The sequence below is a fragment of the Penicillium rubens genome (assembly GCF_028828025.1).
Source record: "Penicillium rubens strain IBT 27055 chromosome Unknown utg000004l_segment0_segment0, whole genome shotgun sequence".
In the NCBI taxonomy this organism is placed as follows: Eukaryota; Fungi; Ascomycota; class Eurotiomycetes; order Eurotiales; family Aspergillaceae; genus Penicillium; species Penicillium rubens.
In genome coordinates this window covers 3,797,338-3,812,040 of record NW_026890602.1, presented here as the reverse complement: position 1 = coordinate 3,812,040, position 14,703 = coordinate 3,797,338, and the positions used below count along the sequence as shown (strand labels likewise).

At 49.7% G+C, this 14,703-nt stretch overlaps 5 protein-coding genes across 5 annotated transcripts; 1 reads left to right on the top strand and 4 right to left on the bottom strand.

Moving 5' to 3' along the window:
- Positions 1–2,410: 2,410 nt before the first annotated feature.
- Positions 2,411–3,566, top strand: N7525_011396 (uncharacterized protein; the record flags this gene model as incomplete). Its single annotated transcript, XM_002560615.2, has 2 exons — positions 2,411–2,841; positions 2,900–3,566. 2 exons carry the CDS (start codon positions 2,411–2,413, stop codon positions 3,564–3,566), a joined length of 1,098 nt encoding a protein of 365 aa, XP_002560661.2.
- Positions 3,567–3,791: 225 nt separating this feature from the next.
- Positions 3,792–4,625, bottom strand: N7525_011395 (uncharacterized protein; the record flags this gene model as incomplete). The annotated part of the gene is made up of 1 exon (XM_061215479.1): positions 3,792–4,625. One exon carries the CDS (start codon positions 4,623–4,625, stop codon positions 3,792–3,794), a length of 834 nt encoding a protein of 277 aa, XP_061067991.1.
- A 1,060-nt stretch (positions 4,626–5,685) lies between these two features.
- Positions 5,686–7,641, bottom strand: N7525_011394 (uncharacterized protein; the record flags this gene model as incomplete). Its single annotated transcript, XM_002560617.1, has 1 exon — positions 5,686–7,641. One exon carries the CDS (start codon positions 7,639–7,641, stop codon positions 5,686–5,688), a length of 1,956 nt encoding a protein of 651 aa, XP_002560663.1.
- A 2,599-nt stretch (positions 7,642–10,240) lies between these two features.
- Positions 10,241–10,860, bottom strand: N7525_011393 (putative vacuolar transporter chaperon Vtc1; the record flags this gene model as incomplete). The annotated part of the gene is made up of 2 exons (XM_002560618.1): positions 10,241–10,587; positions 10,827–10,860. The coding sequence occupies 2 exons, from the start codon at positions 10,858–10,860 to the stop codon at positions 10,241–10,243; spliced, it is 381 nt and encodes a 126-aa protein (XP_002560664.1).
- Positions 10,861–12,269: 1,409 nt separating this feature from the next.
- N7525_011392 (GMC family oxidoreductase) lies at positions 12,270–14,313 on the bottom strand (the record flags this gene model as incomplete). Its single annotated transcript, XM_002560619.2, has 4 exons — positions 12,270–12,694; positions 12,754–13,762; positions 13,827–14,006; positions 14,068–14,313. The coding sequence occupies 4 exons, from the start codon at positions 14,311–14,313 to the stop codon at positions 12,270–12,272; spliced, it is 1,860 nt and encodes a 619-aa protein (XP_002560665.2).
- Between the last annotated feature and the right edge of the window lie 390 nt (positions 14,314–14,703).

Sequence of the window (14,703 nt, the reverse complement as noted above, 5' to 3'; positions counted from 1 at the left end):
GTGCTAGTCGACAAGGATGCTGTGCCCGTGGATGTGGCTGTTGTCTTCGCCGCAAGATCGATCCTACACGTGCATTTGGAGTTGGACATTGTACTTTTGAGTGTGGATGTTGTCGGAGAGCTCGAGGCTTTGAAATTCCCGAAGGAGATAAGATATTGCTAAAAGAAAAGTGTCGTGAAGAAATAGGCAAACTTCCTACGCACCGTATTGTACGAGTCGCAATATGGGGGCTTGTCGGTGATAGCTATGACAACCCGTTTGATATGATTGATGCGCCACCAAGTTAGGATACTAAAGGCACGTTTCCTACAAAATAGAAGGATACTGGCTGATTGCCTGATTGCTACATCTTGCTGCTTTCTGTTTCTCGATGAATGTGCCCGGTTAAGCTTTTGCATCACATTGTAGGCTCGTAACTTCCTCCCTATGGACAGTAGTTTCCTAACTTCCCTACAAGCCATTTCTTCTGTCTACGAAGGCATTTTGTAGCCCATGTGAAAACTTCACTTTCACATCATTCTCCAAGTATACGTATACATCCACATGACTTTTTTAACCATTTTTTAATTGTCCTTTGTGACTGGCGCTCTGACAAAAATCTTCTTTTCCATCCTAATTTTATCAAATCTTTGTTGCCCCAGTAACTAAGGATAGAAAACGGGCTGTTTGGCCGAGTTCTTCGAGTCCTGCAGCCTACCGCGGAGCGAAGCGCCGGGTGGATCAGTAGTGAAGGGTGATTTTGACCAATCGCAGATTTGTTCGTCGATCCTTTTGTGGAACCTGGATTCGGCCCGCTCACCTTCCAGTAGACCATCAATCAATATGGAAGATGCCAAAGAGGTCGTTGCCAAGCATCGCTGGAATGGCTATAAACGATTGAAACGCGCTGTGCGAAAATTCCTCGGGAATAATATTGACCGCCGTCAGCTGCAAGAAGCGACGGATCAGATTGACGCCTCGGAAACCAAGTTTCCGACGGTTGCTATCACCACGTTGAGTGTGGAGGACGTTCAACGATCCCTCGTAAGTTTGATCTCTTTGCAGGTGTCTTTGCAGACGTCTTTTTTGGCCTGTTTCTGACACATCCTTTTAGCCCCAGTGCCTCTCCACCCCACAATGAGGAGTCTATGGCCCTCGAAGTCCTCCACCTGGCCGACAAACGGGGGCCAATACTTGCCCTCGAAGTGGGCGGCGTTGTGTTCTTAGTCCTGGTCCTGATGAGGACACTAAGCCTCGTTTACTGGTATATCCGGCTGAAGATCCTACTGTATGTCACTTGGCAATATTGGATCTGTAGTAACAACTCGCTGACCGTTGATTCTGCGGTATAGCAAACTTGACCCCGACGGTCGTTACGACAATGACACCCGTTGGACGGTGATTGACACACTCACCGACATGGAAGCGTCCCAGGACCCGATGAAAGCAAGTTTGCCTTACTCACTCGACGACGAGGGCCTCTACTTCCATCCGTCCGACGCTGAACCATCCTTATGTCTGCCTAAGTCCATGACGAAGAAGGTTTTCGCTCTGGTTCATGACGACCAAGGCCATTGTATATAAACAGCGGCCCAAAACTCCTATCATTATCACATTATCACAAACATCCACGTCAGTAGGTCTGTCTCCGATATAGTCGTGTAAAGTCAACAATCAAAGTGATTCCGTACCAACCTGAGGAGTGCATAGACTCATAAAGCCACCGATTATATTATACGAATGAGACGGATGGAGAGAAGGGATCTAGGTGCCACCACCTTACAGAGAGTGAGATGGCAGTGAGAAGGAACTGACAGGGAACTGAGAGGGAGGGCATGCCTATGGAAAAAGTCACGTCAAGGTTTACATAGAGGCTGATGAGACCTGCGTGGGGTTATGTTTGGCCCTTCTGTCTAGATTCTCGTCGACTAGCGTGCACCAACACCGGGTAGGGTTGATTTAGGCCAGGCAAGATTATACGTATCTATCTTCAGAAGACACCAGCCGCTCATCATCCTTTTTAAGGGATCTAAGCTCACTGACGGAGAGTTACATTAGAAACGGAGGATTTCCGAGCTGTTAGACTGTACCTCTCTATTCGACGCACCAACGGATCCTCAATTATGTCTTGTATATTATTGTTTTTCTTTTATGTCCACATTAGTTTCTGCATCATTTACTACACAAAACATTGATTGTACCTAGGTAGCCCAACCTTGGAACCTGAGGTTGTTTCGGTATTATACCTACCTACATACGTATATGTAGGTACAACCTAGTACAACCGTGAAATTACGAAACGGTAAAATACAACCCCGGTCGCGTCGCATAGCTTATCAGCTCGAGATATGCCCAGGTGAGCTCCAGGTAACAGCTTGATCTCCACCCAATCTTGAAAGCTTCAACATCCATCCTTCCAGAGTCCCGTGCTATGGCTAAGGAAACCAAAACAAGGACACTGAATGTCCAGCCCGAGAAAAGCCAAGGAGAGGATGACAACAAACATGTATCATTCCATCCGCGCCAAATCACCCTCGAAACTTTCCGCAACCTGCTATACCAGTATCCTTCAACGGTAGAGCGAGTGCACCGCAGCAAGCTGATGATAAAGCTGCAATCGAAGGGGAAGGCAAAGGCACCAAAGCGCAAGGCGGAGACAAAGACCAGCGCAGCGCCAGCCACAAAGGCAGACCTCGATCCGTCCGAAGAGAAGCATATTCTCGAAGAGAGCGATCAGTTCCTCCAGCTTGACCGGTGGCGGTACGAAGTTCTGCCCAAGCTTATTGCGGAGCGGGCGAATGGGAGTGCGGAGGGAGCGCACCTGGTTAAGGAGGAGCTAATTGATATCATGGAATGGAAGACGTGAGTGACAATTTACTATATTCATGGTACAGTCAATTTTTGTCTGACCGACTTCTAGGAAACACGGAGTCTCCCGTCCCATGCTAATGGGAATGGTGAAAAGCAACCCAGCCACGACAATCACCAAGTCTACATCCACGGCTTTCGCCGCTCTCCCAGATGCGGATCCTTTGGTTGCTCCGAACGATGCATTCCCTAAAGCCAGTTTAGATGCCCTTACTGCACCTATCCGTGGCGTTGGCCCGGCTACCGCATCTCTGATTTTGTCTATCGCCACTGTCTTCGGTGACGCTAAGAAACAAGTCCCGTTCTACAGCGACGATGTGTACCTTTGGCTGTGTCTAATGGATTTCCCAGAGGGTCCGGATGTTAAGGAGCAGAAGCCTTCTAAACATAAGAAGCCTAATGGGGAGTTGATAGTCAAGTACAATATGCATGAGTATCGAGAGCTGTGGAATGCTTCGCAGGCGCTGCGTGCGCGGCTGAACAATGCCGCTGGGGAGGATTCTGGGGATGGACCTGTCTCGTTTATCGACATCGAGAGGGCTGCTTATGTGCTCCGCAATCTCGCAATCTCGGATTACTTTGCCAGTCAAGAAGCAGAGGCTGTTTCAAATGTTGTGAAAGATGTGGAGTCGCCGAATGACCCTCTACCAAAGCAACCAGAGAAGGATTCTAGTGAGCTTGGCACGAGGCGTAGTAAGAGGACAAAGAAAGAAGCATGAAATATCTGTGCTAAAAATCCCTATTTACGCCTTGGCATCCTCGGACTAGTTAGTTACTTATATGGTTGGCATGACGCATTCCCCATTCATGTACCTCTCCTGCATGACCCGATATCTTATAGGCACAAAAGCACAAGTATCAAACTATGAGATGAGAGCGAGGACTGTACCTAAAACCCAGCAAACAACCATCAATAACCTCCGAGGCCAATACATTTCATCCTTCTAGTCCTCCCTAGACTCCCCAAAAACCGGCTCCCTCCCCCCAACCCTAAAAACCAAGTACGGCGTCCCGACCTCCTCCCTATGCAAATAATGCACCGTCTTAATCTCATTCATAACACTCACATCCACAGCAGGAGCTCGATAAAACCTCCACCGAAAACCCCTCCCCACCTTCAGCACATAAACCGGAAATACGAAAGTCTGTTTATGGGCGGTCTTGAAATCATAATTGTGGTTGTTGATCTCGATCGCTGCGTACGCGTGTCCGTGCCGTATCTCCACTGCTAGGAGGTTTACTTTGTTTTGCGTTTCCCAGTGCGAGAGGAAGGGGTTTATTGTTGTCGTTATGGAGGTTATGGGGTCCGACCAGTCGACTAGATGTGGCGGGATGTCGACTATTAGACGGATTGTGGGAGTTTCTTTTATTGCTGTTTGGAATTTTTTGTCGATGCGGGATTGGGTTGTGGCGTCTAGTGGTATGGGTGGTGGTGGGATTAGGTTGTGGTAGATTGGGTAGGTTGGGTTGTTGGTGGTTGTTGGTACTGGTGATGTTGGTGGGTTGGGAAGATCTTCTTTAGCAGTGGCTCCTTCGACGGACTCGCTAGAAGAGACCACAGGAGACTCTGTGCAGCACGTATTGCTGATGATTTTGGTATCATTTTCCTCAAGAGCAGTATCAAAAGCAGGCCGAACCTGCCGCGAGAGCTCGTGCTCGTTCACCTCGCCTTGGTTTTTGGTGCAGTCTTCGTCCAGGTTGCCATGGCTGTCAATTGGTATATCAACTGCCTTGTGGTGTGGGATAACCTCTCCCATGTTAGACTCGATTGTCTGCATTGATGTTGGGTGCTCCTCGACGAGGGGGAGTGTATCCTCTATATTGACAGGGAGGAAGGGGAAAACAGCAGCGCGGAGTCGTTGCTTCTTTCAATTAGCATTGATGGAAGGAGAAGAGAAACAGATGCGGGAAAAGGGAGAGGAACAAGAAGACGATACTGCACTTATCTCAACCTTGGAAGGTCACAGTTCTTATAACACTCACCCAATTCCAGAAATCACCTGATGTTTTGATTTTTTGTTCGACAGGAACCAACATGCGACCAGATTGGGATATAGGGGCTGGTGCCTAATGAATTACTTTCAAAGCTATAAGTACTTGCATACCTTGATTGAGGCTCATCGCGGCTGGAGCCTAGTGGGGGACAATTTAAGGATGGGATAGTGCAGACCTGGTTTCAGATCGGTGTGGGGTCTGGACTACATTCCATACTAGGACGAAGTACATGCCTTGCATGACTGGGGACTCTGAGAGGTCAGGTAATTATACATGTACTTAGCATCAAGTACATCGTTATAGGCGACAGTAGTTATGATCTATTTACTACGGAGTACAGATTCAAGTCTATACAGGTGTTCAGAACCACATCTATGCCAAACCAGTCGCATTTTTTTTAATCTCATCGCTATGTACAGAGTCACGGCCGTCAAGTCTTGATTAAAAGCAGATATCAGATACACGAGAGACGCATGCATCAAGAATAAGAATGGGGGTAGGGGGAAAACAGAAGAAAGTCGTCAGATCATCATGCAATCCATGCATCACGGGCCATCATCAAGATGGCCGGTTTCTCCAGTGAATTGTGCTTCGACATGACGGAGAGGGGTAGGAGAAGTAGAGGCAATGGCGAATGGCGAGAAAGAAGTAGGAGGGGGAGGAGACGCAAGGTCTACCGTTGAAGGGAGAACTGGGGAAGAGATGAGAGGTCGGAACGGTAAGGGCACTGGGTAAACAGTCTCGCAGTACAGATCGGATCGAGGCGCGTGGAACGATAGCAGGCGTTGTACCCCGGATTTTTTTTATCAGGTTTTGTGGTATAGCGAAGAGAGATGCGCGATATTACCGCTTGGACTGGTTGGGCTTGCGCTCGGCAGCACGCTTGGCCTTGGCAGCATTGTCCGCGGAAGGAGAATGGATATAGCCCACATGCTGATCATCGTTGTCACCGAACGGGACGATAGACGAGATCTTCTTGGAGCGACTGCGCTTCAATGGCTGCGACAGAGGTGGCCCAGATTGCGGCGCAGGACTCGCGAGGGAAGGTCCCGGCTTGGCTTCGGCGGTAGCTGACGGGGCAGCAGCGCGCTCGTCGTCCTCGACGTGGATGTGGCGGAACTCCTGCTCCTGCTCATCTTCTTCCGATGATGCGGGACTGTCGGAGTCGGAAGCTACCTCATAGTCATCTTCATCATCACTGACCAAGCTGGGGGCTTGGTTGGATTCGATAGCGTGAGGGCTGAGGGCTTGATGATCCAAGCTGTTCGATTCCCGAGACTGGGACTGGCCAGCGAGCGAAAGGTCCAAAAATGACTGGGGGCGCGACGGGGTCGCGTGCTCGGTGGGCGGGCTGTGTCCGCGGTCGAGGGCCTTTCGGCTCTCAGACTCTCCAGCGGTTTGACTAGCAGGCATACGCATCGGCTGGCGACCGGCGCGAGCACCAAGGGAGGTATGGCTGGCTCCCGATGGTCGGGAGTCATCTGTTTCCGAGTCATCGTCGAAAAGAGCACCAAGATCAACAGGCGTTCTGGATTCTTCCACCAACTTGTCCATGTTCAGACCAGCACCGCGTGATTTCATGAGGGCAGACAGATGAGGAGTTGCAGGAGAAGCCAAAAACTGTGGGTTGGGAGGCTGTCGGATGGGCTCGGATCGTCGGCGGTAGGCTGGTTCAGCAGTGGAGGGAGGAGTAGCAACAGCAGATGTGGTAGCCGCAGCCGGTGTGCGGGGGGTGACGGAGTCTTTAGCGGGCGTACGAAGAGATTTCCAAGGAGTTGTAGCAACGTGGGTAGAGCGGATCAGAGGATGCACGTAGCCTGGGGTTGTGGGATTAGCAGTGGGCTCGGCAGAGCCACCGACCACAGTCCCGGCGTCGTCGACCTGAACAGATTGACCACAGGCCATGGCAGCGGCGTCGTGGCTGGCAAAGTTGCGGTTGTGGGCGATACGACAGTGGTTAATGAATCCCTGAGTGCTGGAGAAGTTATCGCGCCGGCAGTCCAGACAGACCAGCTTGACCAGAACACCATCCGACTTGCGCCGGATGAGCATGGGCCCGGACTTCTCCTTGACCACAGGGTAACCAGACGACAGTGCGGTATGCTTGGTGGCAGTTGAGCCTCGCTGGGGACGTGTCTTGCCCGCCAGCATGCCCATCTCACCGGGGTTCCCACGCGTCGACCGACCCTCAACGAGTGAATTTGGCATGCCGGAGTCGACTTCACCACCGTCAAAGCGAGGGTCGGGAAGCAACCACCGGGCGTAGTGGCGGGCGTACGGGCCTTCGGTCACTCCCCATGGAGCAGGTGACATCGGCGCCGGACCATTTCCAGGTGCCAGCACTGACGCGCCCGTTCCCAAGCTCACATCCGGCGAGACACCCGTAACACGGGATCCGGGATAAGGGATTTCGCCACAGCGTCGCAGCTGTTCCAGAGCGACTTGACACTTGGCGATCTCCTGGTCGATGAGACGAAGTTCGTTGTGCTTGAGTAACACCTCCAAGCTCAGCTGGGCGGTGATGGTTTCCCGAAGTCGGGTCACACTAGGTCTGGCGACGGCGTCCTGCGCCGGCGGACGCGCGGACGCGACCGGGGAGTTTGACGAGGTGGTTGGAGTAGAGGGGGTGGGAGCGACCGAATCAGCGATCAGGGTCGGAGTTGGGCGCGTCGAAACGGAATCCGCGCAGACTTTCGTCGGGGCGGGCGCATCGGTCGCGTCGGAGTCGGAGTCTGAACGTTTGCGCTTGAGCTGGGGCAGCGACAGTGTGTTGATACCTGTGCAGTTTGGAGCCAGCATTTTGACATCTTCCATCACCTTATTCCCTCCTATAGTTGAGGGCCAAGGAAGCAGGCGAAACATGCCATGTGAGTGCATAGAGATGGTTTTGAATTAGGTGGCAGATGGTCCATGCGTTCCAAGTTTATTACGGAAAAAGGAATGGACGTTGCGCGACCGGAGGTTGATTACGGAAGGCAGCAAAGAATCTATTAATAAGATGGAGGAGAATACAAGAAGAAGAAAAGGGGAAAGGGGAAAGGAGAATGGGGAATAGGGAATAGGAAAAAAGAATAATGGGGAAATCAAAAGGGAAAGGGAAAGGGGAGAGAAAGGGGGAATAGAGAGAGAGAGAGAGCAGAAGACAAAAGAATGGGAAATGGGGGAAAGAAGTGCCTGGGAAGTTGGGAAAGGGGAGTGGAGTTATTGGTGATACTTGTTGCTGCCATACTAATTATATGGGCAGATCATGTACCTTTGGATATTATTGGATCAGTCTCAAATATCTACGACACGTCATACATTTATTTATTTACAATAGTTTATATGTACGGAGTCCCTACAACAATATCTATTATGTATCTTTCTACTCTATTATAATGCTCATACATTATCTATGTCTATATTGTACCTATTCACCTATCACCTATTCATGTGCTATTCATGTGCTATTAACTATTCACTCGGATGTCGACGGCCCAATATAATGACTCTATTGCCAAGCCGATAACGGTCTGGACCTTGCCCTGTTTCTGCCTAAGCCAGTTGTATCTACGATCTATCCAGCAAATCACATACAATATACATAAATTTTCGCAAGGGGGCAAATCGGGTATAAACAGGTTCTGACTGCGCCTCAATTGGCATGTGCGAACCAAAAGTACAATTCATATTCCCCCTATTATATTCCATACAGGTCAGATGTGGCTGAGAAACAGAATGGAAAGTTGTGGAACGTTGCCGAACCGCGAGAGAACAGGAGAGAACAGGGGGGCGAATTCGGCTTTCCCCAGGATCTCAGGGAACTACACATCGGAGCCACTCTCTATATTACCCCTATTTATAGCGTAAATTATTACTCCATCTGGAGTATACTCTAGCCACTTCAGGTTTATATCGAAGATCAGACTTTCCACTACAACTATAATTTCTCTTGAGGCCAACCCGCCAATTTGGGAATTGGGAACCTGATCACAGTACATATGTCCTCCGTAACCCTAACTAGCATATCTCCATCCATACCCTTTCACTTCATTTGCCGAGGTACACTTGCTCCGCTTATCCCTGACTATCATCACTATCACTATCACTATCATGGAGTCTGCCGATTTACACGTAACCCAGCAGTACCAAGATGTACACCGTCAATTTTAGGTATTGGGTCATTAATGCAGCCCAACAGTAAGAATACATATACCTCCATGCCTCTCCAACATTTCCAACATAACTCAGTCGAGTAGAGAGTAGAAATACAGACTTCGTATACTATCAGAGAAACTCAAATCGGACTCCTGCACTCCGCATTGTGGGGATATGATCAGACTTCAGATCCCAAATTCTAGCCAGCACATCACTCGGGCTAGGTTGGAAATTTTCGGCCGTTCATATTGTAATCCATCAACGTGTTACCTAGATACTGTCTACATATGTAAATAGGCGGATGAAAGTCCCTTGAACGAGACCCTTATCCGTCCCCAAGTCTAACATTCCAATCAAAACAATATCCCTTGCCTCTGCTCACCCCAAAGCTTATCGTCAAACTTTCTCTCCTCCCGGAAGTTGATAACCACTCCAACACGGACCTCCCAACACTAACGCTCTTTAGCGCCCTACACACTAGTTAGTTAGAATATATAGCAACCGCCTCACCAATCCTGGCCAATCAAACCCCCCAAACGAATATAATTACCAACACATTTTATCTAGCCACAATATAAATAATAAAGTCGGGCTCGAATGAGAACCAATCGACACAGTCTGGTGCTTGGGCATTTTCGAGCCGGGAAGGGATATTGTTTGATACGGATTGCTATCCGTGCTGACGAAGGGGTCAAAGGTGGATGGGAAGGTTCCTACATCTGTTGGTTGAGCTATTGGCCTTTGGAGGCTGGGAATAGCAACTAACGTGCTGGGATGTGGCAGTGTTTGCTTTTGGATATTATGCTTCGGACAAAGTTCTCCAGTGATGTCACTCGCTGGTAAAGGTTCAACTTTGTTGAGTTTATCCAATGGTATGTTGGGGGGTATTGTTGATAATTGCCCATGAGATTGAGTGTATACACAGATGAATGAGATTCAATTCGAGTCCGATCGTCATTCTTTTTTCGCTTGTCAGACAAGCACAATCCGCAAAAACGCCAGTTGCAACAAGAAAGACAGACGCTCGACTCGACCATATGAACGTGAAAGGCATTCAGGCCCCATAAGCATAAATCAGACCAACATACGCCAAATGAATACATAAAACAGACACGGCTGTCAAAATCAACAATGAAACGAACGAGAATGGACCAACGTAATCAATGGTATAATATTCAGATGGGCCAAATGGGAATCAAATCTCCAGTTCAACATCACCATCCAAAAACAAAAGCAATCGTATGCACTCCAGGGCCTCATCCTAGTTCATCTGCCCGTCCTTAATCCGCAAGATGAAGTTAACAACGACGGCGGCGAGGAGGGCAATGGCCAGGATGGTAGGACCGAATCGGTCATCGATACCGCTCTGTCCGCGCCGACGGATACTCTGCGCGCGCCAGTGGAATGTCACCAAGGCGTAGATCATTGCGCCCATCGCGATGATGGTGAAGAGAGCTGCGGAGATGCGACCGATGCGGTCGCCGAAATTGAGGAGGCCGACCGCTAGGCCGCCCAGGATGACGGTGAAGTTAAGCCATGAGAGGAAGGTGCGCTCGTTAGCGAAGAAGACCTTGGGTTCGACTCGGGTTGGGAGGGCAATTCGCTTGCCTGGTTGATGTTAGCTGGGCTCGGGGTGGAGATTGGAGGGTTGATGGTTGTGGTGTGGGTCGGATGGGAAGTGCGCTCATTCTGCTTCTCTTGGAGTGTGGACGTCACCGCGGTGTTCGACATCCACAGCTTAAGAGAATGAAATTGTCGCGCCAACCAGAATCGCAGTGAGGGGGAGGGAATCCAGACGGAATGATCTCTTGTGTTGAGCTGTTTGCTGGGATTGGTGTCGGACTTACCCGGAGCGGTTTGGAGGAGAGGTTGGCTAGACATTGTCGGATGTGAAGAGGTGAGGATGGAAGAGGTTAGGGAATATCGGAAGAAAAATCCAAACTCAATTCGGCGAGAAAGGAAAAAGCAATTTAAAGAAGCGAGAAGCTTCAAAGTTCCAAGATGTCGCCTCTGGTCTTCCGCCCTGGGACTAGCGGGAGACAGCTCTGTCGCACGTGCTCCCACGATTTGATGAGAGGATCAGGTGACTAGCGTGGTTTTCTTATGGATCTCAGCCCTGGAGTATTTCAGGTTATATTATTATTCATCTATAAAGGGCTTGGCTAAAACCTCTACAGAAAATGCTTGAAAATTCGATAGAAACTATACTGCTCGTCATTGATACTTGCGTACAATGTTGGACTCCGAAAAAGGCCCGAAGACTCTGAAAAAGGGAGGGGGAAAAATACTAGAGATGTCTCCGTACAAGTGTTTCACCTCTCTCTCTTACGTCTTGCCCTATATAGGAAAGGTCAATGCGCCGAGAAATGGGGCAGGCACGCCATTTCAAGCTTTAGACCTATAACTATTAACCGATGAATTGCCATTAGCGCACATACATGTCATCCGGATATCCTCCGAGGAAATTTGACAGGTAATATGTATATATATTATACAACTCAACCTTACTCCGTACATCTATGTTCAAATCATTGTATCCTATGAGATATCTTTCCCCGATATCGCCCCAGGAAAAAATGGGTCGGAGCGGAGGAGACTCTAAAGAGCTCCCGGCCGACTTGGACAAGGCCCGGGAATTGCAAGTCTAGAATAGCTAGGCCCACTTTTAGTCTGATAGGCGCCACATCTGAGCTGGCATGGACTGTGCATACGGAGTACTGCCTGTGAGGAACATGGGTTTTGTGGTCTCGTGCTACATCTGTCATGGTGAACTGGATGATATATATACCATGTAGCAGGGAAAAAGACTATCTACATAAACTCAGCATCCTTCGAGATCCTTGTAACCCCACAAGTTCTCCTTGGTACCGAAACATAATAAAGTACCTCGCGCGACCTCCTTGACTGGAGCGTTTAGGCTTATTTAGATCGTGGGAGATCAGCGTTTGATGTCTTTGACCGTGCCAAGCATCTAACACCCGGTAGATGCCTTGGGCGCTTGGCGCATTAGTGCTTCGGAAGTGGACTTGGCGCTGTTAGAGCTTGTCACTCGGGGATTAGGGTTGGTTTAGTATTCAATGCGGGTTTTATATTGCGGACTGGCGTGGAATCGTTTGAGTATCTTTGTAACAGAACGGTGTGTCAGATCCACTTTCAAGATTAAGCTACTTACTGTACGAATAAATATATATTTTATCATTCAAGTGTAACAGGCGAGGGCTAACCTGAAGTCATCATTGCTTGAAACAAACCGAAAAAAGAAAGAAAAGAAGAGAAAGAAAAGAAAAAGCCTACGCGATAGTCTCCTTCGCAGCGCTAAAATCCCAATCCTCCCGAATCAGATCCGCCGCCTTCTCCGCAATAGCGTAAACGGTACTGACAATATTCCCAGAAACATTATTCGACAACACCGACGCATCCACAACACGCAGTCCCTCAACGCCCTTCACTCTCAATCTACTATCCAACGCAGCACCCATAGCAACAGACCCGCTGATATGATACTCACCAACAACGAGGTCATGCACCGCTTCTCGGGCCGCATCCATGTCCTGCAAGTTGACTTTGGGATCCGGAAAAGCACGCCGTAGGAATGAAGATTTCACGTGTTCTGATTCCGTGACTTTATCACACCAGCGCAGGAACGCCGCCAGGAGGGAGATGTCTGCTGGGTGGCCGCCGTAGTTCGGATTGACGATAGGGTGTTTGGTTGGGTCTGCATACAATAGTAAGTTGATTGGACATAGAAAGGATTTGTCTTCGGCTGTAACTCACCTGCACTCTCAATATGGATAGTCCCTCTAGACACCGGGTATTGCAGACAAGCCTCCAAGGTCACACCAGCCGGCTGATCAGCCGAGCGCGGTAGAATTATATTGCCCTGATGGCCCATGGCGTCCGGGTTCATGGAACCTGGCACGGTGACGAATTGCATATTGGCGGAGTGGCCATCCTCGAGGTTCGCGATAGTCTGTTCCAGCTGTTTCGCGTGGAACGCGCTATTGGGCTTGATATCACGAATACTCTGGATGATCTCTGCCAGCTCTGTCTCGGAGAGGATTGACTTTGCCGGGAAAAAACCCTGCATGCTGGAGACGGCGGTGAGTGGCCCACCGCCAGTTTCGGCATATTGTTTACGGGCAGCGGCCATTGCCTCGGGCACTTGGGACAGGGTATCTAGTGTCATGATGCCGGGTTGGACCTCCATCACGATGAAGCTGAGGGCGTGGTCTATGACGTTTCCGCCGACAGCGCTGTTGGCAACCTTGCACTCGACGCCGGCGGCTTTGAGGACCTCCGGGTCGCCGATTCCCGATAGCTCGAGGATCTGGGGGCTTTGGATTGTCCCGCCGCTGACGATTACTTCGCGCCGTGCTGAGACTTGGTACTCGACTCCCTCGTGTGTAAGGCTCACGCCGGTGGCTTTGTTACCGTCTAGTACGACGCGGTTGACGAGGGCCTCGCAGAGGACTTTGAGATTTGGGCGAGTAGCGCGATTCTCTTCATAGTATCCTCGTGCAGCATAGCTGCGCTTGCCCTTGTTCGGGCCGGTTCGGATGACTGCGCCGAGGGTATGATAGAAGCCGATGTGGTCGCCGCTCCATGGGTCATGGGGCTTGTTTGTGATGCCGGCTACGTCCTCGCAGGCTTTGATGATATCGTTCTCCACTGGCAAGATTGAATCATTGAAGCCGGTGCGTATGGGTCCGCTCGTGCCGTGGAACTCGCCTACAAGTGGCATTGTGGAGCGATCGGTGATGGACGGGTCGATCGGCTCGAGGGTCTGTTCATTTGATCAGTTTTCGACTGGAAGAGCACCAGATCGGACGATGTTAATGAGATCGTACCTGATGTTTTCGCATATAGTGCTGCATATGTTCCCCGGACCACCCATCATCCTCTAACAACTCCGCCCAGTTGTCATAATCCTTCGTCGATCCCCGCACGTACATCATATAATTGATGCCGCTGGATCCACCGAGGAGCTTTCCCCTCGGGATATGGTGAGCCACGCCACGGTTTCCTTCCTATAACCGCAGGAAATAAGCTAGCGAATTGAGAGCACATGGATGCAGTAAATAAGATTACCTGTGGCACCGAATACACGCACCAATCATACTCCGGATTCTCGAACGTCTGTGGGAAGGCCGCTGGAGTATCAACCAGCGGATCTCCAATGCGATACTTGCCTGCTTCAATGACGCCGACGGTTACAGCGGGGTTTTCGCTGAGGCGTACTGCGAGAGTGAGCCCTGCAGTTCCGCCGCCGCAGATGACATAGTCGAATATGGTGCGGGTGAACTCTTCGATTGCGCAGGTTGGATTTTCGGCCATTGTATCAGAGTTTAGACTTCTTTAGATTGGAAGAGTGGAATTGGGGAGATCTACAACTTAAAATAACATTGGAAGCATAAGAGGGGTCATGCATACATCAATAGGTACCAACCTTGGAAACTCGGGTTGGACCAGCTGCGGGGGTTCGGTCTTATACCAAGACGGCCTAAAACATACTAAACTATAATAGAACGTACTAAAAGAGACTATAAGGCGTCCATCTAGTGAGACCTGATGAGGCTTAGACGCGGACCTCGGAGAAATGTCAACATTGATTGCGGGGAAGAGCCCTATATTGTACTTGTATTGTCCTTGAATATTCGACACAATTCCCATCGCCGTCCTCAAACTACTTTTTTTTTTTTTTTGATTGAAGTGGACAAGTATACT